General features: G+C 43.4%; 1 protein-coding gene across 2 annotated transcripts in view; it reads right to left on the bottom strand.

The window, feature by feature from the left end:
• Positions 1-27547, bottom strand: part of BMPER (BMP binding endothelial regulator) — a 153115-nt gene extending 125568 nt beyond the window's left edge. For both annotated transcript variants that reach the window (XM_054192782.1, XM_054192784.1), the window contains exons 1-3: positions 27327-27547; positions 26377-26462; positions 2558-2657 (exon numbers count right to left, since the gene is read on the bottom strand). In XM_054192782.1, coding sequence (XP_054048757.1) covers positions 2558-2657; positions 26377-26462; positions 27327-27417 — 277 coding nt within the window. In that variant the 5' untranslated portion in view covers positions 27418-27547. The remainder of the gene's footprint in view (positions 1-2557; positions 2658-26376; positions 26463-27326) is intronic.
• Between the last annotated feature and the right edge of the window lie 309 nt (positions 27548-27856).

Below are 27856 nucleotides of genomic sequence, written 5' to 3'. Positions count from 1 at the left end.
AGAGTAAGCAGCCTCCCCGAGGGTAGAAGGGGCTCCATCATCCACTTCCCATGGCACCTGAACAACCTGGTGACAATCTGTGCTGTTGGGATTGCTGTAGTTATACAGGTGTGTATTTAGCTCTACCTTTCAGAAAAAGCAGAAAAACTTAATTCAGAAACTTCACATTTACTTTGAAAATTAAGCCGTCAAGAGCCTTTTTTTAAAAAAATCTGACATTTAAAGCGGTTCTTGCATCTTAAGCACATAGGAACTGCCATCCTGGATCAGACCAAACATCCTTCTAGCCAAAATTATGTCTTCCCTTTGGAAAGCTACTGAGGGTTGAGCTGATCCTGCTAAGGAAGTGTATTTTTTAACACTGAGAAACAGTTGTTGATAGGTTATTGTCAACTCAGAGCCCAGAATTATATTTGTACAGTTAGGACTGTTTTGTCCTGTGTGCACCCATTTATTCTCATCCCCGTTAACGTCCTTTGCCATTTTGTCATCAGTTGTTCAGTGTCCCAAGAACCTTCTGCAACTCCTTGCAGGTAGCCCTCCTCCTTTATAAAGGCCAGGTCTTTATTAGAAGAATAGCAGAAAACTTCATGTCCCTCTTTGCCCCTTTTCTAGATCATTTTTAAGAACATTGACAAGTTGATATCTTTGCAAGGATCCGCTAGAAACATTTTTTCCATTACAAAAATAACCATTCATCGTCACCACCTGTTAGTTATTCATTGATGAGAAAAGTTTCTCTACAAACTGCTTAGTTTCTTTAATAGCTTTTGGTGAGGGATCTTGTTGGATGCCTATCAGAAATCCAGGAAGACAACATCAGTTGAATCTCTCTGTCCATATACTTACGATAAATACAAATTACTAGCATTTTTATAAGACATAACTTTTCTCCCTTATATTGCAATTATCCAGGTGCTTCCTAATTCTATTTCTAAAGAGTTCCTATTAATTTTCATGTTAGAGATGTCAGACATACCAATCTGCAGATGCCAGGCTCAAGCTTATTAATAATGTTCCACCGGAACTCACCCCAATTCAGGATAAACAGAGTATCTTACAAGGAATCTGAATTAAAATTTCCATCTAATGATAATAGCCCCCACACGCTAATATCTGTATCCTCAACTTTGAAACATTAATATTCTTTAATGTAGAATTATTTTGTATGCATACATGCACATATGCATATGTATGTATGTAAAATTTTCATGCAACGATGCATTTCTTTATCGAAATGGAGAATCAATCTCCAGCCTAATTAAACCAACATTTAGGAATCTTTTGCTGTAAAGCTGACACTAAACACAATTTGGCAAAAGAAATAAATTACATTTAATTTATGTAAAACTTGTAACTACAAATGCTTAGTCTTTCAGTAATGCTTTAATATTTTTTTTTTCCCAGTCAATTTCCTTTTCTTTAAGTGTCAGACTTCTAGACAAATCCTCAAATTGGGGCTTGCCAAACCTATTCCAAAGTTGCGCCACAGAAGCAAATCGTGAGCACAGCAGCTAACACACTTCTGCAACCATCCAGGAAAAACAAATATCCATCATACGTCTCTTCCGCCTGAATTTCAGTATAATCTGTTTTCCTGCATTAGTATTTCCTCTGGGAAGGCAATAAATGCTTGCACTTCCCAAGAATTTATCCTACCCTATCTCCCCCCTCCCAAAGCCACTCTATCACCACTGGGGAATTAAAATAGAGAAAAAATAGAAAAGTAAAACTGCCTGAATCTGACATTCTCCACCTCATTGATTGCATCAGCAGTCCCTCAGCAAAATTAGTTTTTTAGAGCATATTACTTACTGCATAGCTATAAAATAAGACTACTTTTCAACTTCATCTACTTGCACGCTTTTCACGTGGGTAAGCATGGTAGTTACAGACCATGCATGCTTACACAATTCTTCTACTAATTTTTTTTTTATATTTGATAATTATGTCATTCTAAAGAGCTTGTAAGATACAGTGCTGGTCAATAAATAAATGTTCAGATTGTTGCCCATTTTAGCTTTAATAAAAATGTTCACAGTATTATTATTTTAATCAGGAAATATTTAGTAAAATGAATAGAATTTGGTTGGCTTGTTTCTACTATGGGAAGAAATAAAAATAGTCATGGATAATCACTCTGCTCTTTATTACTCAGAAGCATTATTCCTATTCTGTTCAACCACACAAAAATTTAAGGAACTCCTATTGACCAGTGACTACTAGCAGATTGATTTTGACCTAAAATATTTCTGATAAAGTCAGAACAGGAGTTCTCCCTCGAAAGACTGACAACACACCAATGAAGAACAATAAAGACGTATTTCTAAAGGACTGTCGTTGCACAAAAACTATAATTACAGGACAAATATGTGAATTTATGCATCTCCACCAGCTTTGTAAACATACTGATTTTATTGTTGTTACTGCCCTTTTCAAGCCTCTGGTGACAGCCAAGTCCCAACTGAGAAGCTTCCAACTTTGGCCTGTCTCCGGCAACATATATTTGAACTGATAACATTTTAAAAAGAGTCAAACAACAGGAAAGGAACCGCACCTTTGCAACGCTCACAGCAAGCTCCTCTCTGCTTAATGACGAGAGCACAGTCCTTGGAGAGCATCGGACACTTCTCTCTTTTGCATGTCACTTCCTTATTCTGTGGGGGGAAAAAAAAAAAAAAAAAAAAGAGATAAAAGCTATTGCAAGCAAACCAAATCCACAGCTCCATTTCTTGCAACTCAGAAAATAAGGAATGAGGCTAGCAATCTTCTCTCCTGCTTCAGGAGAGATCCTTGTAATTCAGAACACCTTTCTCCCCTTGAAGGAATGCAATAGATGACAGTCTCTGAATTATCCAGGAACTCAAGTAAATGGTGTTTAAACTCCACTTAGACAGAAATTCATAACCACTACCCATCACAGTACAGAAAACGTGCCCCACTGAAGAAATCCACTTTACTTAAATGAACAACTAGCTACACGACGCGCTTGTTAGACGACCTCGGGGTCTGGAGGTGCTGCCCCATGAAATCACGCAGCTCAAGAATCATTTCTCATGGTGACAAAAGGACAGATGGCTGAGGAAGAGGTGGCAACCTCAGAGAAAACAAAACTCTCTGCCACTGCTGAAAGTCATTTTTAGCTGGCAGAATTACCTAGCTACCCAGAGGGTCTTCAAAAGAGCCTACTATATGCTATACTAGAAAAAAAGACTACTGTAATTCATCTTTCTCCCCAAAATGCTGAGAATCGATGAAACAACACAAGCAGGCAGAATCACTGTACATTATAGTGTCATCTCTCTATGGCAAAAAGCCAGCGACGGCCAAGGCCAAAGAGCACATTGACCACATGAAGGAATGTCAATAGAGGATGTGTGGCAGCAGGCAGGAGAAATATTCCATTTGTATCCTGGCTTGCCCCTGTGGTGTCAGCCCTTCTCGTTATCTCTGCCTTTAAACAAGGGCAGAAAACAAATACTTTGGGGGTTTCTTTCAGTAAAATTTTGCTACTTGAAATTCCTGACTGAAAGTAGCCCTCTGAAGTGACCTCCACCTAATAATTAGTAGCTTGGTTCATTAAGTGACACAGGTGGCCATTTACTAGATGCAAGCACCCACCTCATCCAATCTTATGACTTAATTAGAGACTAAAAATATCAAAGGGATAGAAAAATGTAAATCATAAAACTAAAGGAAAAGAAACTGCTTTCCAGTCCTGTGCTCCCTGTGGCCTTATTCAAGGTGCCTGTGAAGGATAACACGCAGCTTTTATTACACTCCAGCTCTTTGTCTAAAATCAGAGGTTTATTTTCTTCAAAGTCACTGCCTGATCTGATGGGAGCTATAAAGGCGCTTCAACCTTATCAGTGTAAATGAGGAATCACTCTCGCCAAGCCACTGTGAAATCAGCAAATGAGAATCAGGCCCTAAAGCGCAGCTGCGGCCACACAAACGACTACTGTAAGAAGCCAGGTCGCTGCTACGTGCTGGCGGCTCTGCATCAATCCAGCATTGCAGACCCACCATAAGTGCAATTTAACTGGCGATTTAAACTGAATTTATGGCAGGTCTGTAGCTCTGGGCTGGCACAAAGCAGCCACGGCACAGCAGTGCCACTGGCTCAACAACAACTTTTCAGAGCACAGGGTGAAATCCCCATTCCCTTTATGTGAACATAGTGCCCCCTGACTTTGCCGCCTTAAAGCCTGTCGAAGGGCAGCAGAATCAAGTTCACCAAATCAACTACATGCTGTCTGTATTTTAAAGGGTTCTGCTAAGATACAATTCTCTTTAATGAGAGTTTGCTCAAGGAAAGATTTAATAAGCCTAGCGGCCCTGTTCCCTTTATCTGTGGGAAAATCTTCTGCATGGTGAAAGCAGGTTTGAAGAAAGGGCAAAATCCAGTTTGGAGTGTGTTCCTTTACAGAGCATGATTTCACCAGCTGCATCGTGGACCTCTGCGAGATGCACGGTGCCCTTCTGGGCGAACCTACCTGGGTAGGACCCACATCAGATGCCATCAGGCATCTACCTATTGGATTCCCTCTTCAAAGGGAGAAAACATTATTACAGATGGCAGGGAGAGGGACAAGAAGTAGAATGCAGCTCCGTATTTCTTTTGGTTCCCTGATTCCCAGGAGACTTCTGGGGCAAACGTCTCATGCAGCTCAGCTTCCCAGGCAGCTTCTCACCCTCTCCCCTGAGCTCCGTCTGCCTCCCTCTGCCCTCAGGTACATCCTGACATGGTTGCTTCTTGTTGGCAATACAAGATATTGCTAAGAATGACCCAGACACACGTATTTCACACGGGAGCTACTGGCTACTTACCTAACTAGGAGTATCCTGTTTGGCCCAAATCACTTCAATCAGAAATATTCTCTGAAAATGAGAAGTTTGGTACCACGGAGCCAACCCAGCGGGGCAGCCAAATTTGGATCTTACTCTTCTTTCCTTATCACCAGCAGTGCTGGTGGCTCAACCCCAAACTCAGGACCTGCATTACAGGTAAGGATGGAAGGCACTGGAAAGGGAAAGCAAAACTGAGCCAGGCTTCACAGCCTAGCAGCTGAGAGCTTTCCGGAGAGGGAAAATTTTGGGCTTCGTGTCCTGGTACCAAGGGCTGTTTTATGTTAAGCAGCTGTTCTATATAAAGCACGTTAGTGGCCTGCAGGGCAGCTATGGGAACTGAAAGGCCTTCCCCTCCTTGGAGGGCATCTTAAGCGGAGTAGGCTACAGATTTGTATTTTCTTTCTTTATCCCAGTCGACCTTGAACTACTTGCTGCTCAGTGGCCCAGCTTCAGCAGAAGAGGGGCTTGTTCCTCATGGTCCCAAAAGCCACCGGTCCTGCCAGCAAGGACACTTGTGGGAAAAGCGGGAGATGAATCTCTGAGTTGCCTCTGGACATGGAGGGTACTGCACTTGGATCACTGTTGCAAAGGTGAGTTACAGCATGGTGCTAAGAGGTGGGCAGGAGGTGCCACACTCACTAGCTCTCCCTTTTTTTCTTTCTTTTTTTTTTTTTTTTTTTTTTTTAAATTAAAGAGCAAGATCAGCTCTGTCCCTTGAAGGAGGAGCTGCATCCTACCACCTGCAGGGACAGGAGTGTGTATCCCAGGTAAATAGAGCTAATCTTTTCCAGCACGAGAAGGGCGGCTAAGCGCTTTAGCAGGGTGTGATTTGCGAAGCTGATGTTCCTCCTCCCTAGCTGGAGCCCCGGACGGCTCCAAAAGCGTCTGTTTCAGATGCCACCCCGAGGTGCCTACCTCCCTGACATCGGGGCTGGGCTGTTCTTCCAGGGTGTGAGGTACCGCACCGCTCAGCCCTCCTTTGGGAGCTTTTTGGCGAACAAACATACAGTAGAGCCACAATTGCAACTTACTGCCCTGGCCTAGTCTTCACAGCAAAATCCCTCTTGTACTACGCAGAGATGAGCGTAGCTCCAGGGAAGCACATCCAAGTGCCTCTTGCTGCTTCTAGGACAGGATTTAATCCCAAAATTCTTTCCAGAAATCCTGGGGTTTTTTATCTCAGTGCTGCATCTGGTGGAAAACTAGGCAAGCAGATGTGGAGGAAAGGGTTAATGTACCATGCTGATCAATCATAGGACAGCAGCAGATAAAACAGGGCTGGTAAATCATTGTTTAGTCTATTGCAGTCAGGCATTATCCAGTGCAGATCTCCTAGGCCCACTGGGTGTAGAAGTACAAAGATAAAACAAAGAGCAATTGTCATCAGGAGCTTTTTTTTTTTCCCTCCTTCACCCTGTCGCCCAAAACACTGGTCTTAATGTCTACTGTCCATTTGCTTGTGTTGATTTTGCTGCCTTCTTCCCTCCCATTTCACAAGGGTAAAGCAGAGGGTGAGAGCAAATGGACTTTAGCAACAAATCCTTTCCTTCCAAATATGACCCCTCCTACCCCCAGTAATCATAACATTTCATTACTTGTCCCAACTACACATTTTAAAAGTCGCTAAGTAGCTGCATGCAAGAGAGCTGTGTTACCAAACCTCTGTGTTGTCAGCAGCATCTCTGGAGTTGTTGAAAGCTCTCAGATACTTTGATTTTTGCTGTTCTTAAGAGAAAACTTCTTAGACGGCAACATTCAGAAGCCAACAGTTATGGGAGGGTAGGGGATTATTTTTTTTTCCTTTTGTTTAAAGGACATGCACTCTGGCACCGAGAAGTGCGGAAGAGACACATGGCTCATAAATACATAAACCGTTTGCTAAATCAGAAACCTGGGAGTCAGTCAAAATCCATAATAGGATCCCAAGATTCATAATAAATAACTTTTAATTATAGTCCTGCACCATAGTTATTTTAAACAGATGGTTTATAGATTCACATCTGGGATATTTTTTTTTTAATTTAGTGCTCAGGCACACACACAGAAAGGGAGAGAACCTCAGCTAAGGTTTTTATTAGTGTTGGAAAAATACGTATTTTTTTAAAAGAGGTCAGGCTGATCCAGAACAATGCTGCCACAGCTGACGCAACTCCCCAGTCAGCGCTCGGCTCAGCAAAAGGTTTGCGCTGGAATCCCAGACTCCCTTGGAAAGGAAAACTTAGGGAAGTGCCGGAGGATCACCCCGGACTCTTCTCCCGCGCTCACCGAGCCCGACTGCTGGAGAGCTCATGTCTTAACGCGTTTGGGGAAAGATCAAAAAGTTCTGTTGAGTGCCCACGTTTCTCCCGTCTCCCACACTTTGCCAGTGGGAACCAAAGGTCTCTTTAACTTGGCATGCAACGGTAATGTCAAATTCCCATTTAAGAGAGACACACTAACCAGACCTAATACCAGTGTTACTGCTTCATGTTACCTTTACTACAATCTCCTCTCAACACAATTTGTTCACCTTCTACATACACCTTGTATTTTTACCTTCCATGAAAGAACTCCACACAAAATAGCCCATTCTGGTGACAAAATATATCAAACTAAACGGCCTTAAACTCATGTGGTACAGTTAAATAAAATGCCAACATGAAAAGAAAAAGAAAAAAAAAAAGCACTAAAAAGAAATCTGAATATTTGGCAGAGGTCTTGGAGAGGACGTGTGCCAAACCACAGCTTGGAAGCCGCAGCCAACTTTCTACAGGGTTCCCCACTGGGCTCCTGCCGGCTCACAGCAGCCACCAGGAGGATGGCTCTTTTCAACCTGGATTTCGCTTGGAAGAGGAAAAAACAACCCCAGAAAAGTGGAGTCTGCTTAGTTTCTTCAGAGATGTACCAGGGAGTGCCTCCACGAGCGGTACCCCGAGCCCACTGTTGTGCCATCAGCTGGCTGCTGAAGACCTTGCAGATGCAGGTTCTTAGTGGGCTAGATTTCCACTGTGAGAGTCTGTTTTTTTCTTTTTTTTTCCTTTTTATGTATTGAAAACACTTTTAGGATGCTTGCACCGCATTTCTGATATCCTGAGATTATTAACTATTTATATTGAATAGGAAAAATGTTGCTTAAACTTTCATTTAACCAAAGAAAGGCTGTGGAGAGAAAAATAATAAAACCAACAGGGACAGATTAGGTAGAAATACAAACTACCATTAATGGCTAGTCCTGAAAACATTCATTTTTTACCATTATTCATCACAGTCCTACCAGTAACTCTGATAGGACTCCTCACCAAGTAGTTCAGAGTGTCCTTATATTTCTGCCAGGAGAAGCCTATGGGATCATCTGCCAAAACAATAACAATTTTCGAACAATGGCAAAAGTTACCCTCAGGGAATTTGGGATGCAGCTTTCAAATGTGCACGTACGACCTTATGAGAAGAAAAAGCCGTTTAAAATTAATGAAACAAGTGCACTCAAGTCACAGAGGCAACATCGCCACTGCAAGGCGTAGGGCAGGCTCAGACGCACGTTCTCCAGCCACACTGCCGGCTCTCTGCCAGGTGTTGCACGTGGCCAGAGCATCCTCTCGAGTGCAGAGCCACGCTCAGTCCACATGGGCCACAGGAGCAAAGGTTTGGGCCAGCGCTGGCCACGGGCTCTGTCCCTCAGCAAAGCTTGGGAGCACCAGGCTCCCAAGTGCGTGCCTGCACCTATGCTTATGTGCAAACAACACCAAGTTTGGGCCAACTTGAACTTGAGAACAGGCTCAGACATGTGCGTAACTCATCGTCTAGACAAATCCTGAGGCGCTTTCTGAAAATACTACCCTTGCTCCTTTGGCACTCCTGCCTGGAACTCACCCACTCAGGTCCAATTTACAAACTTCCCTTTAATTGGCGAAGTTGATACAAGCAAGCGATCCCTGCTTCATACCGTGGGACCGCTGTCTTCCACAAGCATTTCTCTGCCTGAGCAAGAGCCGCACAATTTGACTTCGGGGGCGGGAGACATCACCCCCCAAGGAGAGATGTTTGCGGACATTTCCAACCACTGTAGAGGCAGATGAGAAAAAGGTCTCATTTCCTTTGTTCCCCACCAATTATCTGTTCGGTTTTTTTTCCTTGCAAAAGCAAATTTTGTGGGCACAATAACAAAAAATGGTTTAGCACACTAGGTGTATTTTTAAATTCAAGGTGGAAAAAATATTTCCCTATGAAACAATGTCTGTTTTCTGCAAAACGATACAGTTCTCTCTGTTTACCCACATAAACCTGCAAACACCAAGGCATACGCTTCACCCCACAGAAAGACAAGTGCTATTATTTTAAGCACATCTTCAATTTCAACGGGACAACTCATAGGAGTGAAGCCAAACATATGCTTCAGTACTTTCAGCATTAGGTCCTTGCCCATGGCACAACACGACTGTGATTTCAGCACGAATTGCATTAGATGCAAATGATGGCATTTCGTCAGGAACAAAATATGCCAGTTCAGTCCACAGAGACTCTTTTTCCCTTTTTTGAGCAGAGCACACGGTAGCCTCCAATTTATCCCCTCATCCCTGTAATCTCCTTAGTTTATCTGGCCTCTCTGAGGGCGCGCAGGGAGGAGGCTGCAGCTCTCCCTGCGGTGGTGCGCTCAGACAGCATCAACCACCCCCTTCATAATTCAAGCTCTCCCTGCTCCCTAGCAAAGATGATTAAAACAAAGGCCCTGCTGAAAGACGACACCGAATTTCACTGCAAACGGGTATTCCCCACCGCTGTGAGGAAGGCATGAGTATGTGCAAGTCATTCAGGACACATCACTCAAAACCCCTTATAGACTGAACAGATTTATTTTTTTTTTCCACTGTGCTTAATGATGTTCACCAGCATGAGGAAAGTGACCTCGGTGGCCTGCTGCAATCCCGACACTCCTTGACAGCAGCCCACTGCACTACTACGTGGTGAAAAGAAAGCGCTTTCTTCCTCTTACATTTGTTTGTGTTAATGCAACCGCTGAGGCTGCAGCTGGGATCAGGGTCCCATTACATCAGACATCCTATAAGCACACGCAAGGAGTACATCTCTGCTCCAGTGATCTTATCGACAAAGACACAGCCAGACAAAATGACCATAACTGCAGATTAAGCCAGCGAGAAAGCCAGAGCAGGATCCAGACTGTTTAGCTCTCAATCTCCCTGCCTCCATCTCCAAGTGCCACTTCGGACTGGAGTTCTTCAGCTGTAAAGTTAAAGGCAAAGTAACATTATGGTCTTCTACCAATAAGAGACACGGTCTTCACAGGTTCATACTGTAGTCCAAAAAACTACCTATAGTAATCCAGGAACCAGGCTCCAGGGAAGAGGTACGCACCGGGGTTCTCGGGGGAGACCACACCTTTACATTTCACGAGATGGATCCATGTAAAATTCACAGCTTTTCCCGTGAATTTTAAATGTGTTTTTAAACAACAACAAAAAACAAATTAATGGTTTTTCTACCTTGTCAATAAAGAATTTGTATTAATTACCAGTCACCCAAATCTGATGCCAATGCCTAAGAAAACAGTAGTCAGAGGCAGTACCTGCTGATTTGAAACTCAGGATGCAAACCTGTACCCAGGCTGCTGGAAAAGGTTACAGATCACTGACCCAACCCTATGAGCTGACGATCTACCCCTTGATAGATGTTCCCAGTCACTCACATCAGCCAGTAGAACTTCTCAGATGATCACTGACCAACTCATTTTGAGTGAAACGAGTGATCTTGAAAGCGTGGTCCAGCCTAGCCTGCTATACCCTGACTGCGGCCGCTGGGGCAGAATTCATTCTCACAGGGAAGGGACAGGAAGCTTAAGGCCATAAAATCTTCCACGACCTCAGCTCGATCCAGAGGCCACCCGCACACAGCTGGAGTCAGCAGATGTGGAACAGCATCGCTGCCCTGGATGTATTAGCTCCTGGAGCATGCTGCTCTACTGCTGACCCTCCTTAAGTGCCATAGGATGGCTTGGAGAAGGAGGACTCCACTCATACCATCCCCGAGCCTCTGAAAACGCTCTAAGTAAATTCTACCCCAAAAAACTGTTGAAGGTGGCACTGATGAATTATCAAGCTAATTTCACAGAGGGTAAAGCAGATGGTGCCAAAAGTTTAAAATAAATGATTAAATCATTTGAATTCAGCAAATTTTAGATCAAGCCACCGTGTCACGTTCTGTCTCATCTCAAAAATTAACTCAGTCCCATCAAAAAGAGTGTTCCAAAAATACTCTACTTTTGTTTCTCAACTACTGCCATCCTGGTCTGGTCCTACAGACTGCATTCGACTTATTTTCCAGCAGATATTGACAATGAGAGAAAAACAAAAACAGGAAAACAATAAAAAATAGTACATCAAAATCTAAGGCCATCAGTTCAGAATTCCTATTTTTGAAGGAGATGATTTTATCTTTATTACAGACTGAATACTGACCAATAGTATTTTTTCTTCTACTGATGTGAATTAAAACTTCATTTAACATTTATTTAAAAGAGATGCACCGAATTTTTTACAAATATCATTTCATCCCATTCTGATGGGCTAAATCTACAAATATGTTATCCAAACAATAGTTACCTGTCATTGCATCTTTATTGCCTTCTCTGTCTGAAGTCTGCTTACTCAACCCTTACACTGGAGATTTAGGCGGTGGTAAATGCTCCGGTTTTGGGCTTGAGCCTGTTCTAAAAACTTAGAACAAAGCAGCCCTTGAGGCCATGTACTTCTTAAAGAGTTTAAAAAGCCCAATGGGCCTCCTAACTTACTCTGCAACAAGTCATATCCCATGAAGAAACTCACTTCTGTACAACACAAAAACAAGCCTAGATTAAAGAAAAGGGAAGAAAAAAAAGCAAGGTCCCCTGCTGCTCTGTCTGGCCAGAATCATGTCTTTTACTGCCCATATCCTCTAAAGAAACGATGCTCTCATGATATATTACCCTAATACATCACCAAGTGACAGTTTTCTCATGATACTGTATCCTCAAAGATGTGATGCATGCCAGAAGCAGCAACAGGAGATCTCGGCTGGGGAAGAGAAGGGGGAGGGTTTTTTATTTTCTTCCAAATTTTTAATCTACACATTGGGTTTTTTTAATGTACTTTTGTCAGGAAAATCCCTGTCAATCCCAGCTTCATAATCCAGAGGACTCCTAGAAGTTTCACAGTAGTAGCACAGCTTTTAAACTGGAAAGCACCAAAAAAAACCCCTCTTCAATTTAATTGAAGCAAGTTTTGAAATAGGACCAAAATGCTTGAGGAACAACAACCAAATAAAAATAGTAGCCCAAAAGAAAGCAACAAGAGTCTGTTTTCTATTATGAAATTATTTAGGCAAGAAGGCCTCCAGACACTGCTGTTTTAATGAACTCGCAAGTAAACTGAGCGCTGACCCCGCATTTGTTTTCTTACGTGATCTTGCCTGGGCTACACAGTGGTAACAGGAAAAAAAAGAGGAGGTTAGCCACGGCGGTCTGCGGAGAGAAGGGGCAGCCACCAGCTTGTCCATCTGCATAGAGGTGTGGGAAGAGACAAGGTGCCAGAGCATTTCAGCCAGGACTCCTTGAAGGGGACAAGGGCTTTCAGGGTCTTTTAACGCTGCCTTCAACTCACTGGGGCTTACTCCTTTTCGCTGCAACTGGTCTGTGCTAGTAACATCTCCGAGGGGCAAGCAGGAATCCTAACTCATGGACAGCTCGTGACAGCAGTCATCCTCAAGCGGGCTTCATCCGGTCGGTGCCAGCAAGAGAAGGCTCTGGCCACGGAAGAATTTAGTCAGAAAAATTTATGCCACAATGACATTTTATCTGACACATCTCATTTCTATGCGTTTCTACTTCATACCCGCTCAGACTTGATGGATGCAAAGCTTCCATCAGATGCAAAGAAAGATTCATAGAATGTGTTGGGTTGGAAGGGACCTTTAAAGGTCATCTAGTCCAACCCCCCTGCAGTAAGCAGGGACATCTTCAACCAGATCAGGTTGCTCATAGCCTCATCAAGCCTGGCCTTGAATGTCTCCAGGGATGGGGCCTCCACCACCTCTCTGGGCAACCCGTTCCAGTGTCTCACTGCTCTCATTGTAAAGAACTTCTTCCTAATGTCTAATCTAAACCTACTCTGCTCTAGTCTAAAATTATTGCCCCTCATCCTATCGCTACATGCCCTTGCAAACAGCCCCTCCCCAGCTTTCCTGTAGAAGGTGGAATAAGCTTTCCTTTGGTGCAATCAACCACATTGCCAAATAAAGTTTAGATTGTGACTTTCAGGACTTCAGCCAACACTGTAGCTACTAGGAGAAAAAGCGTATTTTTGACTTGTAAACTAAGCAAAAGCGATATGGAAGTCATTGAGAGGAAACTAAAAGCCAAAGCTGTCAAAGTCACTTTCACAGTCCTTGAGCTGACTTTGACCATATTTTGTGGCCTGGCCCTCACTGCTTTTGGGCGAGATGTAGCAGCCCTCATTCACAGCAGTGATCGCTCAGCCACATGACAATACCACTGCAGTCAATGAAACCACCCACACGAGTTCAGAGGTTTGAGCCGAGCTCCTCAGCGCAGACACATGCACAATGCCCTCTGTACTGGGTAGACCCTGTTAATTAAACAGTTATTTTTAAATGTTGCTCTGGAAAGAAATTCGCTGTCCAAAATAAGAAACTAATATTGCAAAACCACTTTCTGCTTGAAAAATCCAGTGGTTAAAACATGTTTTTGCATAATCGTAGCCCTGCAGGGACAGTTCTCACTTCTGAAAAGCAAATTCCCTTCTTTCTGTTTTGTACATGTATAAACAAACAGATTCTGGTATGTCCAAAGCTCGCGAAACTCAACTATAATAATACATTGAATAAAAGCCATACAAGCAGATCTTTCCTCAGCCTGCGTACCCTTCACTCCTTCCTTTCCCCTGCCCCATTTGCACTGCTGGAAGTAAAAAAAAAAAATAAAAAAAAATACCTGTTTCTGACAAGTAAATGGAGCTGACATTAGAGCGAAGCTATAAGGTGAACAGGGTATGCGCAAGCCATTTGTCATCTTGACAAAGCGATTTTCAGTCACCGGTGGGACACTTTAAAGACATCTGAACGGTTGGCCTTGACCACCAGCATTTCTTACGGCTTATAAAGGGACCCATGGGACCAAGAACACAACCTGCTTTTGGAAGTGACTCCCGCAGTGGTACCTCTTGATAGATGTAAAGGCAGTGTGATATATCAGGTGCCATTAAGATCTTTGCTAGCAGGTTATATTTACGCAAGTATGGAGCGCAGATAGCATCTTGTTAACCCAATTAATGAGACCCAAATGTCAGGAAAGGGATTACGCCTGGCTGGAAGTCCACAGCGCTTGTGAGGCAGCCAGAGATGATTTCATTGTGGGGGACAGCACTGTTCTCTTTGAAGAGCAAGAACTCAGGCAGCAGAGCTACTGCCCGGACAGCCAGGGAGAGGAAAACAAAGGGGAGGTGGAAAAGATGGTCTGAAATCCAAAGGTTTCACACCTTTAGCATAAGAAGGGCTCTTTATGATGAGAGACTGAAGTGCCATGTAAAAATGAGAATCTGGGGCTGAACCGAAGAAAACTAAAAAGTATCTAGCTGAGGTCTTAGAAATTTCATTTTTCATTAACTGTGCCTTCCTCTGTAATAAGAGAGGGCTCTCATTGCCAAGTCACAGCCCAATCTGGGTTGGAAGAAGAATGACGTTTCATCTAGCCCATCCACTCCACTGCGTTTTACACGGGCAATTGAAACGCACTTCTCTAGCCTAGAGAAGAGCAGGAAATTTCCTAACCAAGATGAGATCACCAATTTCTGCATCAATGACTCTGGGTATACTTTACAATAAACTGCTTTTCTCCCACAGGCTCCAACTACTAAGCTGTATCACGTAAGAGGAGATGCTCCTGTCACCCAGGTCAGAGCAGTGAACCCTGAAGGGCACAGAATGAGGTAGTTGGCCCCAAAACAGGGTTTAGGATAACAGCCTCGTACTCAGCAGCTCCTGTCAGCTCTCTGCTTGACATATCTGCTGTAAGAAATCCCTGTTCTGAGTTGTCTTCTCAATGGAGGACACAAGACAGTTAGCATGGGCTGCTTGGGCCAACAGCCCACCCTAAGCACTACTCAATGGGTTAACCCAAATCCTTTGATGGTACCAGTACCTTATGGCCACAGTCACAAGTTGTCCACAAGCACGCCGTAGTAATATTAAGCCCACAGAAGATCCTTAAAAATCCTTTTAGACTTTGGGTTCCAGAGTCACATATAGCTTTCCTGGAGTCACATCACATTCACGTCCTCTCAACTAAAGCTGTGTTTCACCAGTAGTTTTGGTGCTGTGTTGTATCTAAGAGGTAATGCCCAGCAAACAGGCTGGAGCTGCCTACTCATCTCTCCAGATGGCTGCCTTCCAGGAAACCTCCCTTTTGTTGTAGGTGATTTGCTTTCTTTTTTCCTTTCTGGCTCCCACCTTTGTGTGTCTCCATATGTGGACTGGTTTAATCATGCCAAGAAACCTGATGGCATCAAAGGTATTCATTTTATAATAAAATTATTATATACCGTTTTAGGCACTGAGTATGTAGCCTTCGTGTGACAACATACTATCATGGCCTGGAGTTCTAGATGTTTTTGAAATTTCCACTTCATACAGACTTCTGGGTCAAACAGTTTTTGCTTGAGGATTGCAAAACTTGCCAAATTAAATCGGACATATACAGACATTTTTCCAGAAGCTATACAAATTGCATGCTGCTTCTGTTTCCTCTGCGTTTTCATGTTAAACAAGCTCTGGTTCAGTACCAGTGCACTATGTTGCATCTTAAATGTCCACATCAGCAAGTTTCTCCAGAAATGCTTAATGCGTTTAGATCATAGACAAACTATGCCTCAAACATGCATGTGTTAAAAAGGTTTCTTAGACTACCGCACCGACAACATTTTCATGTATAATGATTTTAATTGTCCAGCATTTTTTATCCACGGCTTTTACAAACAACCCATTGGTTTACAGGCTAAAAAGCTTGCATGCTTTGCATGCTGCCTGCCAACATAATTTTATTCATTTATTTTAATCAAAAGCATTTGCCAGATTGAATCACCAATCCACCTAACCCAGTTAACTGCTCCAGCTCTCCCCAGAACTGAGTATTTGGGGGGGGGGGGTGGGGGGGGTGGGGTGTGTGTAAAGTGATAAATATGAAAATTATCAGCTCTGCACTACGATACACAGAAAAAAAATATTCTTTGTCATAAGCAAATGATCAGCAGTCTCCCTGGAGTAGGAGAGCCTGCTGCTCTTATCAGTATTTTAGGTCCCACAGGCAATCTTTCAGCTAATAGCCTTATCTCGAGCCCAGCCACCCTGCCTGGCTCCTTCCCGCCCCGATGATTTCCAAGCGGCACAACCTGGAGGTGTTTTGCTAACTGGCACAATCAGATCATAACCACTACGTAGCCTTAGAGCAGTCGTTTATCAGCTCTTCCCCATCTCTCCCAAACCATGCCTCAACTGCACATCACCACCCAGACAGAAAAAAGGAGGAGGAGACAACCTCAGGACAGTCAAGGTCTGTTATTCTTCAGCCACTGATAAATCCTAAGACAAACCTTAAAAACAGGTGCAAATGTATGACTCTAGCTGGCCATCAGAATACATTTTGATGGTTCCAAACCTTGGGGAAGATCCAATTCCCATTGAAGCCACTTAATATAACTGAATATAAAGATGTCAAGAACAGCTACAAACAAACAAACAAACAACAAACTAAATCAAGAAAACAAATCCCCAAACACACAATTTTTAGCCTATGAACTGTCAGAAATCTGATTTTCCTGGCCAGGGCTCTATGACACGTTGGTTTGCACCCCCCGGGCAAGGAAGAGTGCAGAGCTACTGCTTCCATGGCTCAAGCGAGATCTTTAGCTACAAAAGAGGAGGTGAGCCATACCATAGCCATCTGGAGAAAGGGGCAGCTGGCCCTGCAGTCAAGAGGGGAGCCTGGGGTTAAGGCTGAGCACCTTAACAGCCCAGGGCTGAGCAATACCTGGGTTTGGGTGTGAAGTAGAAATGGCAGCCTTCAACTTCTCAAGTCTGGCACATTGAAGCCAATGCAATGCTCAGCACAGAGGAACTTAAAACCGAAAAGGAAGCATCTACACAATTGAGGAATTTGCACTAAATGTCCAATTTACAGGAGGTTTCAACACTGCAGGTTGGGTTTACGCATACGTAAGGCAGCGTCGCTACCGTGCGACTGACTGCCGGTGCACTACGTGAAGTAGACCTGCCCCAAAGCAAAATGCAGTGTAACCATGCAAGCGCAGCTCTAAGGCAGTGTTAAAGACAACCTGATTCAATCTTTAACATTGAAGCTTTCTGAAAAGGTTTACTTAAAGCAGAGACTCAGAAAAACTGGTGCCTCAATTTGTCAGGGAAAACATCAGATCTTTTGCATCATTTTTCTAAATGGCATTTTATCACATTTCTATCCTTTGTGCTCACGAGAACAAATAGATCTCCGACTCTAATGCTATTTCATAGTACTGCCTTTTGCCACAAATACATAAAGCTACCCTCTCTGAAAAATCTAAGATACAATACAGAAAAGGGAAACTACAGCCAGGAGGCTGATGTGTAGAACGGATGAGGAAACAAGTAAAGAGGACGCAACTCCCATATGATGCGTGAAGACATGTTATTTTTTCAGTCAGGTGGTGGCACACAGTCCTAGTTTAACAGCTCATTTTGGGCCACTATCTAGAGCAAGTGGATTCCAGACATTGGGGTAAAATGGAAAAAAAGGAGGGAAAAAAAGGCGGAGACAGAAGGTATAAGAAATCCAGGTCTCAGCACACAAGGACAGCTGCTGGGGATGACCAGGGATGAGGTCCACGCTGTACTTGGACCCAGAGCTCAGCACCTGAATCAGTAGGATGCAAAACGCTGCACGGAGCTCAACTGGACAAATGGTGAGACCAGGAATTTTTTAGCTGCCACTTAACGCATAAGATGAAGAGGCCTGGAGGCCTCAGAGGAAGTAATTACAGCAGTTATTAGGTACAACATGAGCAAGTACCAGTACGATAGTCATTTTAATAGTAGTATTACAGGTAAAAGCTTTTATACAATATTGTTTTTTCTTCACAATGGCCTTTTATTTGACCATAAGCTTAATATAAAAAGGTTGCATTTTCATTTGATTTTTTGGTTGCTGCTTAATATTTTTCTTCCCTCAAAAATGTCTATTAAAACATGATGGGGAAATAAACCCAGATATTTGGTGGGGGGAAAAAATATCTATTTTTATATAGCAGCACAAAGCAGAACAGCAGAAGTACTGACACTGTGAACCATTCACTTACAGGACCATAATTCTTAAAAAGACCGTTAACAAGTCAATGGAAGAAACTTGAAAGCTAATAAAAACTATATACAGGTAACCGTATGCTTTTAAAATGCCATTTTGATATTGGACCAGCTCTTTAATAATGTTTTTCTTATTGGCAATAAAAAAGTGCCTTAACTTAGACTGATCCATTTTGCACTTATTGTAGACACATTCCAAAGACATTTGCAACTTGTATTACATTTTCCATTTAGTTTATGGCATTTTTGCACCCTTCATATTTTTCCACATATTATTTGTACATTTTAAAGATCTGTATTTGAGTTCTTGGATCGTTTAATTATGCCAAAGAGAATCTCATTTCCATACTTGATGGATTGGATCTTCATCATCGTTACAGTGACATATCATCAGCTCTCTTCCAGGAGCGTTCTGCCAAGACCTATAATCAGTTCAGCACTGTGTGCATATGTATGTTTGCTCAATGCAGCTGACTCTATGTTAGAAATGTGCAAGTAGTGAACTCTTCACTATCCCATGTGGCCTGAGAACAACATGAAATAGCTTCTTCAAGCCTGCAGATTTCCAGAAAGGCTTCATCATAAGCTGGGTCACATATGACGGCACATCATGTCTCCAAAAGAAATGTCACGATAAAGCACAGCGAGCTGAAGGCAAACATACCTGCACAGGGATGTGCCACACGCTGAGGCAGCTCTGAGATGTGAAGCAAAGTGCAGAAAATGGACTTCAAAAGGTCCACAGATGCCACAGAGAGCACCCAGCTATACAATCCATACTCATTCCTCAGAAGAAAAAATGAGATGAGATGTCGCACATGATACAGTACTTGTCCAGGATGGCCATATCTGTATATGGCACTAAACTGACCTGAACATCGTCTCAACGCTGCGACTGGAAACTCAGAGGATCAAGCTAGACTAACCATCTTCTGCCATCAGTAGTTTGTGTTTCATTCTCAGACAGGCCAAAGTCTTGTCTTAACACAAAGGTGTTGCAAGAATTAAGAACGAATACAACTGAATCTACCCGAATCGTCTTTCAGGAGAGCCTACCAAAGCAATCACCTCCACATCAGGTAATTAACCAACTCAGGCTCTCGATTCAACTCACTACTCACTTGCAAAACCATCTTCATATATACACACACTGTTCTTGGGTCTCCGCGACAAAGCACATGTGGGACACCCAGCTGCACCAGACATGGAGCTTTGACTTGTTTTTGTTTTCAGGGTTTGTTTTTGGGGTGTGGGGTGTTGTTTTTTTCATTTAAGAGATGGCATATACATCTGTATCTTTTTTAAATTGGACAAAAACTAATAAAGCTTTCATCGTGTTGGGGCATGTTTGTGTTACAGGAACCCTTCAAACACCGATCAAAACAGCATTCTCTTTTCCAGTAATATGGGGGTGAAAACTACCAGTATACTACTGTATCTTAGGCCTTTTTGTCTCTCTGTCTGTTATTTTTGTGGGTGAAGAGAAAGCTGATTATATTATACAGTAATAAAGATCAAGACTATTGAAATTGAAAGAAGATGCAGTCTTGGTAGATTCTGTAGTTGATGTATGTAAACTATTGAAATTAAATTAAATAAAATAGGTATGAAAGAATTGTTTGATGATTTTTTTTTTTTTTTAATATGCACTACTCCACTAAAAGTCATCTGGGCCGCATTATACCTTGACGCAACAACAATTGAATCCTGATGTACTAAAACACTGCCATCTTCACTGAACATGTGTCAAACACTTGCTCTCAGGCTAGCTACGCGCTTTCAACTTATGTATTGTGCCACAGAAACCAGCTATGCTATAGGTGAAGAACCCCAGCAAATCTAGTAACTTTCTCGCTTTAGCCTGCAGTGAGGAGACGGGTCTTTTGTGGGGGGGACCAAGGGTAGAAGTTATTTCTTCCATTTTTTCGGTTTGCTTGAACTCAGTTTCACTACTCCGTCGGTTCAAGCTAGGTAGAACACTAGATCTTATAACAACGAATTCAACATAATTTTTTTATGAGCAAAGGTCAAATTCTGCATTGCACATTTGGATTTAAAAGCGGAAATTTAAACTACAGAATGATGTTTCATGCTGAATAAAGCTTATGCCAAGCAAAGCTCTGATTTCTAGTTTCCTGAGCTCCTGTCTCCAAACTTTTCTCAGGTTTCCAACACTTGGTTACACTTTCTGGCTCACATTTATTTCCTTCTGTTCTGGATTTAGGTGATAAAAGGTTGAGACATATGATTACCACTCCTCAGGTGCAGTTGGCAAGTTTGAGGCGCAGGCATGAGGGAAGGGGGGAGGAAAAAAGGTGGGGGAAATGGCACTGGTTTAGATGTGGTTTGTCAAGATCACTACTGGCTTTTATCAGCTGTTTCTTGACACAACTCACTTTGTTCTAAAGTATTTTTGAAAAATAAAAAAAAAAAAAAAAGACCTTTTCTCCCCACAAAGAACACACTGCAAATAAACCCCTTCGTTCTCTTGAAAAAAATAAAAATAAAAAAAACCCTCTTGCAATGCGAAGGCCACTGTGAGCTGAGGTACACTTATCTATTTCCTTGCCGTTCCTGCCTTCTCACCTGTCCCTGTCAGCTGGCATTTTTGGTACGTTCTTTTTTAAAACTACATCCACCACTGGCCAGTGGACAGGTTATTCTTGGATCTCTCCTTGCTTCTGGCAAGGTGCTCAGGGTCCATGCAGATGACGATAAATGAGCATGAAATGACATGGCTCTCCTCACCACCACTGGCACCACCATCTGTCATCGCTGCCACTGCTGGGCTCATCTCACCTTCAAAAAACTCAGCACTCAGAAGTTTAATTCAGGCTAAGTTAATTCTGCGGGGTTTTTACATTCTCGTCCTATAATTATGCACAGGTTCTCGTTTCACCTATTTCCGACGGACTGCAGCATTTTTATGTCTTTTCCACGCATATGTTGAGGTATATATTTCGTGAAAGCAAAGACCATAATATCAGGTGTGAGTCTACTTCTATTTTGAGTTTTAGATACCTTCCAGCCAAAAATCTGTACCAACAAAAACTCTGCTGCACTTGATCATCTACCGTACTTGTACCAGAGTTGAACTTAAATATTCCATGCCTATTTTATATGCTGACCACCATACAAAAGAAATCTAATCAAAAGTTCCCCAATATTCTGTTAACAGCATTTTCCCCCTAACATGTCAAGTCCTTAATACACAGAAAGCCCAAAACTTAGCAAAATGTGGTAAGTTTTCACATTTATGAAGTTTTGTTTCTACTAACAGAACTTCACTCATGCCTCCACTACCCTCAGCCTAAAGCTTTCACATCTGAAACATAAAGACCTGACCCTGTCATTCATGACGTATTTGTGTTCCCCAAGCTGCACAAGGGGTGTGAAATGCTCCTATGGATTGAAATAAACTTGTTTTCCCAAAGATGTGTGAGAATATTTTTAGAAGGGAATTTTTGCATTAGGTAGTGTAGTTATAATCACTTGCAGTCTTAAAGCATTTAATAACAGGAATAAAAAAATCCATTTCTCAAACAGAATCAATACAATTCCATTATGAATACCATCAAGATTATATATTTTACCTATAATCATGATGCCAATTCAGACAAGTTCTTTAAAACCCACACTTTTTTTCAGTCCGCCTCATTACCCACGCTTTCGCTTTGATTTTCAGAAAACAGCAGGAGATGAGATTTTCTTACTATTGAGCACTAAGCATAAAATAATTTCACAGCTATACGTTCTCTAACATCTTCTGTTGCGCTGTCAGGGTCCACGTCATTATCTGAAATAAGAGCTTCCCTTTTTTTGGCAATATTTTTTCTTCACAGGAGTTGGTTTACTTAGTTATTGGTACTGCCTGTGACATCCAGCGTTTCCTTTCACTGACACCGCGTTTGCTGCAGCTTAGAGCATTTTTCCATCCCTTCCATCGGAGAAGTCTTTAGCCATATGGTTGCAACGGCCCAGTCAACCATGGCACACTACACTGGCACTTCACAAGTAGGCCTACCTGCACTTTTTACGTGACCTAGCTTCAGAACAACAATTTTCCAGGGCAACTTCTGTACTTCTGTTTTACCCATTAGCTCTAAGTACTTAAGGATGCCACTGCTTTCTCCAGTTTCTGTGTTTAACAGCATATAAAGTGAACGCATGAGAAAGCAGGTACCTTCAGTTGCCTTCAGCCTGCTTTGTGCTATTCCAGTTTCTCAAACCCTATGGAAAGCCAGGTGGCATGGTTGCTTCCCAGGGACCGAGCGTATCTCCTCGGAGATGCAGAACCACAGGTGTTCAAAGTGGAAGTGGGCAGAAGACCAAAGCACACCAGCCTCTAACGGCATTTTGCAGATAGCAACAGCAAGTCAGAAATCATAGTTCTCAAAACCTCTGGATCGGGCAGTCAGCTTGCATTTGCCTTTGCCCATCCATGCCTCAGAACAAGCTCAGGAGAGCAGACACACCACAAACCTGGCATCTGTGCAGCCTGTCCATCGTCAGAGAGAGACAAGAAAAAAAAAGAGAACGACTGTGTTCATACTGCGACTATACCACCCACGTCCAACTTGTAAAGTAAAAGTGCATGAAGTGAGACGGGATGGCTTTGTAGTCAAACCATTAGACCAGGAGTTAGGAGACCTGAGCTTTCATCACAGTCCTACAAGAAATTCCTTGTGGATAAACCACAGTCTTTGACTTTGATGTTTTTCTCTGAAAAAAAAAAATTAAAATGGCCACTTCTTGCAGACAGATGTAATTAATGACCAGTTCTTTGGAGATCAAATTCATCTATGTTTATTAAGTGCTCAGAGATGATTAGTTGGACAGCAATATACCATTGCTAAAGTGGTGTAACTCTAAAAGCTCACATTGAAACTATTGTCTTACAGATGTTGAAAATGACCACTTTTATAGGCATCATTAAGACCATAAAGTAGAGGCTTATAAATTACAAATTAGTGGACTCTAGATTTTAGCTGTTCAGCTGGTAGTTCTTGCATACAGAGCTACAGTGTACATTTACACACACACATACACACTTCTTAGTCTTACCTTTTTCCTTATATTAAGGGCATCAGTGCTGTTCCGTGCACTCCACCACATTTCATTTCAACAAGTAGGGAAGTCCAAAACAGAGTTATCTCATGGTGGGTGCACTGCCTTTTTATTAGAAAAGCATTACCTATACTTTAGAAGAGAATGATTTACTGTGTACTATATATGAAATCTCCATCATGTCCCCCAGTCTGAATTCCCATATCACCACGACTTCTCTTTCCACATGTTACAGCAGATGCTCAAGAATGAACTCATCTTGCCTGGTAGCTAGACTTGGCTGTCTCTAGGAGATCCCCACCAGTGTCCCTTTTGTATTCAAGACTCAGGGGTTGCGTTACCAATAACTGTAAAACAAGAGCTAGAAGCTTTATTAAAGCAGCGCCCCCAGAAGCCAGTCTCTGCTCTATCTGCTTTGGTCCTGTTCATGTCCCTATCATGAAAATCAGTCCGCCCTGTCTCCGCTAACCAAGGAGAAAAGGCAACTTTTGGTTTTGGTCTTCCAACCAAGACTTCTCAGTGGTGTATGAGGAACTACATTTGTAATTGCTCTCTGCAGTCTTTGATGGATTATTGCAACTTACTCATAACTTAGGAGTTTCCAGTTTTTACCACATTTGCTCTTAGAGTACTACACCTTTTCTTTGCCCTCCCAGATGATTTAGCCTGTTAAGAGAAAGCTGGAGACTGCTTTGCTTTTGCTGCCTGACTCTTTCTCCCTTGCTAGGATGCATCCCCGTGCTCCGCAGGACACAACCTGCAGAGTCTGTTCTGTCAAACACTTGATGGTTTGGTTCCAGCATTTCAGTTCTGTCTCCTTTCATTTATGAGACGGGAAAGTCCTGGGAGGGAGTTATTTAGATATTCCTCCTCTTCCCAGAGCAGTTCAGATTTCCGTAACTTGTCCAGTTATTTATGGCAGCTTGCAGTCACGGAAATGTATCACCGCTAGGGGAGACCTGCCATAATCCAAACCAATATTTCAGCTACTCGCTCCACCGGTGTTTTTAACACAAGTGCCCTCTGTTGAATTTTCTGTCCTCTCCTGGACAGCAATTGCTTCCTTCCTGGAAGAGCTGATTAAGCTCTCTTTTTAGTTCCTCACTTCTTACGATATGAACATCCATCAGGTTTGCCCTTGAAGAGCATGATCAGTCTTCCAGAGAAAGTTCCTCACTGAATTGCTATTAAACAATCAATATTTCTAGTTGGATGTAAGGAAACCTGGTTCTCTCTTCCCTCCTGGTCACAAATCACCACATCGCTTCTTTTGTTTCTGCTCTCCCCAGACCTCTTAAAATTGGATCTTTTCCCTTGTGACAGGCCTGAACAAAGATTTCAGCAACCGGCTGTCCAATAAGTCATTGCTTTGGATGCTGCACAGTGTTAAAGTCAGTATCTCCAGACTGTTTTCCTTCTCCTCTACCAGGTTTCCCAGCTTCCAACTCAAGAAACAGAGATCGCATTTATCCTTTGGCAGAAATAAAACAGAGCGTATCCGGTGCAAGCAACAGCAGTAACTCGCTAGGCTTCCTTACTCTTAATAAAACATAGCGTCCTCCTTGCATAGGAGGACGCCAGATGCCCTCAGCTGCCGTTTCACTAAAGTATGCCCTACAAACCGCATAGATTTAGACTTCTTACATCCAATGTTTTTTGCAGTTCTTCATGTTCGTGCACTAAAAGGATGCTCATTGATCTAATAAAGCCAAGGTCTAGAGAGATCTATAAATACAAGTATTTTACCCTGATGCATTATTGCCCTGATGCCCAAGACTGAACTTCTGCTCCTTCACAGATAAATTGCTTCCTCGCTGGTTAACACCAGCTTCCATTAGCAAGAGTGGTGGCAGACATATTTGGGAAGGTGATCCATGATAAAACACAGCTTCGTGTCTTTTTTTGTTTTCCCTTTGATTTCTTTACTCACCACATCCCATGCTCCTCCTTTCCCCATCCCCTTCTACTCAGAAGAATCAATAACTTATTCTTTATCACTGTTAGCTGAAAAGTTATCACTGAGTCTCACTTAAAATCTATTGAACTCAGTGTAGCGATATACATCAACTTCAGGGGGCTCAAGATCAGGGTCCTACAGTTGCCAAAATCGCCTTCTAAAAGGCAGTCTGAAACAATTGTTTAAGTCTTTTATAGACTTACAATAATGCTGGCTAATGCTAATAATATTAATAGCAATAATAGAAGGGGGGAGAGAGTGTCTTGATATTTCAGTCCTAAAGTAAAACACATTCTGTACATCCAGCTACTCTGTAACTTCCAAAATGTAAAACATAGTGCTTTCTGGTCTATACTTTTCTTTGCATTCCACAGCAAATTAAGGTTTATGGCTTATTTTATATTATATTTAATTGCACAAAGTTTTATTTAGAACAACTGTTTTTCAATACCTCCTAAAGCCTTGGCTTCTCCAGCTGAATCACTCCCAAAAATGCTTAACTCCAAAGCAGAGTTACAAGGAAAGGGAACGTTTCTCCCCAAAATGCGTATCAGCTAGCGACATTATTAACCATGGAATTCCCAACACAGCAGGCAGTGTCATCCTTAGAACAAAGCGCTCTGACGGAAGTATCACTTGGGCTCTCGCTGCCGTCTTATTACAGCGTGTGTCGTCACGTTGGCAGCCTTCACCTTGCACCCTCGGGCAGCTCCTCAGCCACCAGCGTGTGAAACCAAGCACGTGGGAGCTCGAAGCAGCAGCATTTCCAAACCTTACCTCTCACCCTCTTTGCTGAGCTACATGCAAAGACTTTCGCGTGCACCCCCGACTTTGTGAAAAACCGTCCTCCCTCCGCGTTCACATGGCAGACGCAGCCTCACAATGTCATATTAAAGTCATGTACAACTTTGTGCCCGAGAGTTTTAAAGTCAAAGAAATGATTGCCAAATCATGGATTGGATTACTTTCCATTAGCTCAGCTCTGAGATAACCTTGTGTTACATAAAGGCGACAGAGGCACCCAAGATTTGATTATGTGAAATATTCCCCTCTCTGCGCAGTTACTTTTAGTACAGGCTTGAATGTTCTTACTATCTGAAATCCAAACTTACCAGGCAAACACACATTATACAAGGGTTGTCTGTGATAAATGGTATCTGCAGAATTTCCCCTTCATTTTCACATTTTGCAACGGATCCTGAAATAGAAATAAAAATTTTAAAATACTGACATATTTCAATTCCTCCAGCTGGTTTTGGAAACTCCTCGTCACATTCACGTTTAACCCTTGCTCCATTCTTAGACTTCGATTTTAAAATTTGCCTTAATTTGCCCGTTTTAAGCAAGCAAGGATGGTTCAAGATTCCAGAGGGAACTGGGATATGACTGGCCTTTTATTGCCGCACAAACCTAGACTTTGTGCCCCAGTTATAGCAAAGAAGGATGCTTTTTCTCTTCTCAGATGACGTGTGGAGAATAATGAGTACTCCATGCAAAGCAGGATACTTCTATAACGATAGATCCAGAGCTCACTGAAATCAGCAGAAAGCTGTCCATTAGACCCCGAGGACTTGGACCAGGAGTACAGCGCGAGCCCTAAACCAAGCATCCTTTTAATGCACGACAGCCAATTGGCAAATGAGTCAAAATTAGCAGGCTGACTGTCAAACGGAATCAAATTAGAAACCCCTTTATGGCCCTCGCGCCGATTAAGCCGGTATTGTGTCATGTTGGAATCACTTCTCGAAATCTAATGGCTCCTCGCTTGCGCTAGAAATTGATTCCACCGCTTCCCTCCATAGCCCAGAAAGCAGGAAAGTACAACCCTCGAGGGTAAGGGGCGGGGGAGGGGGGGAAGGGGGGAAAAGAGAAAATAAATAAAAGGGGGGGTGGGGGTGTGAAGCATGTTTCCTGTGTTCACCTGCCCCAAACCACGCGGTTACACCTTGTCTGTCCGCCCTTCCCACGCCGCGCCAGGCAGCCCCCGCTCCCGACGGCGGGTCCCGGCGGCAGGTGGGCACCGCTCAGCCTGCGCGCCCGCGGCCGCTCCGCGCCCCCTTACCTGTCAGCAGGGAGGAGGCCAGCGCCCCGGGGAGGCAGAGGGCGCCCAGGAGGACGGCGGTGGCCGGCCAGCCCCCGCCCCGCCGGGGCATCGTCCCGGGGGGGTGCCGCTGCCCGCCGGCTACGGGGCAGCGTCCGGGACGCGCCGTCGGGTCCGGCCGCCCCCGGCACGCCCGCCCCAGCACCGACCCCCGGTGGCGGGCAGCAACGAGTCGGGGTGGGGGGGTGGGTGGGAAGCAGGACGGGAGATAGTGTCCCGCCGGGGAGTCCCACCCCACGGCGGCACCGGGGGAGGGGACTGTGGGTGAGGGGAAGGCAGCTGTCAGCGCCTGCCCCTCGGCCCCGCACCCCCTCTTTCCATCACCCCCCTTCTCCTGCCCGCATCCCTTCTTATACCTTCCCTCTCCCCATAGTCCCTCCTCCGGCACCCCCCGGCCCCCATGCCTCCCTCCCCCCACGGCGCACACACGCACAGACAGGCTGCCAGCCCCAGACCCCGTTTCCCTGCCGGGAGATGCCCGGCCACTCCCT

The sequence above is a fragment of the Rissa tridactyla genome, chromosome 2 (genome assembly GCF_028500815.1).
Source record: "Rissa tridactyla isolate bRisTri1 chromosome 2, bRisTri1.patW.cur.20221130, whole genome shotgun sequence".
Classification (NCBI taxonomy): domain Eukaryota; kingdom Metazoa; phylum Chordata; class Aves; order Charadriiformes; family Laridae; genus Rissa; species Rissa tridactyla.
The sequence above is the reverse complement of the archived record's forward strand: the minus strand, read 5'-3'. Positions and strand labels throughout refer to the sequence as shown.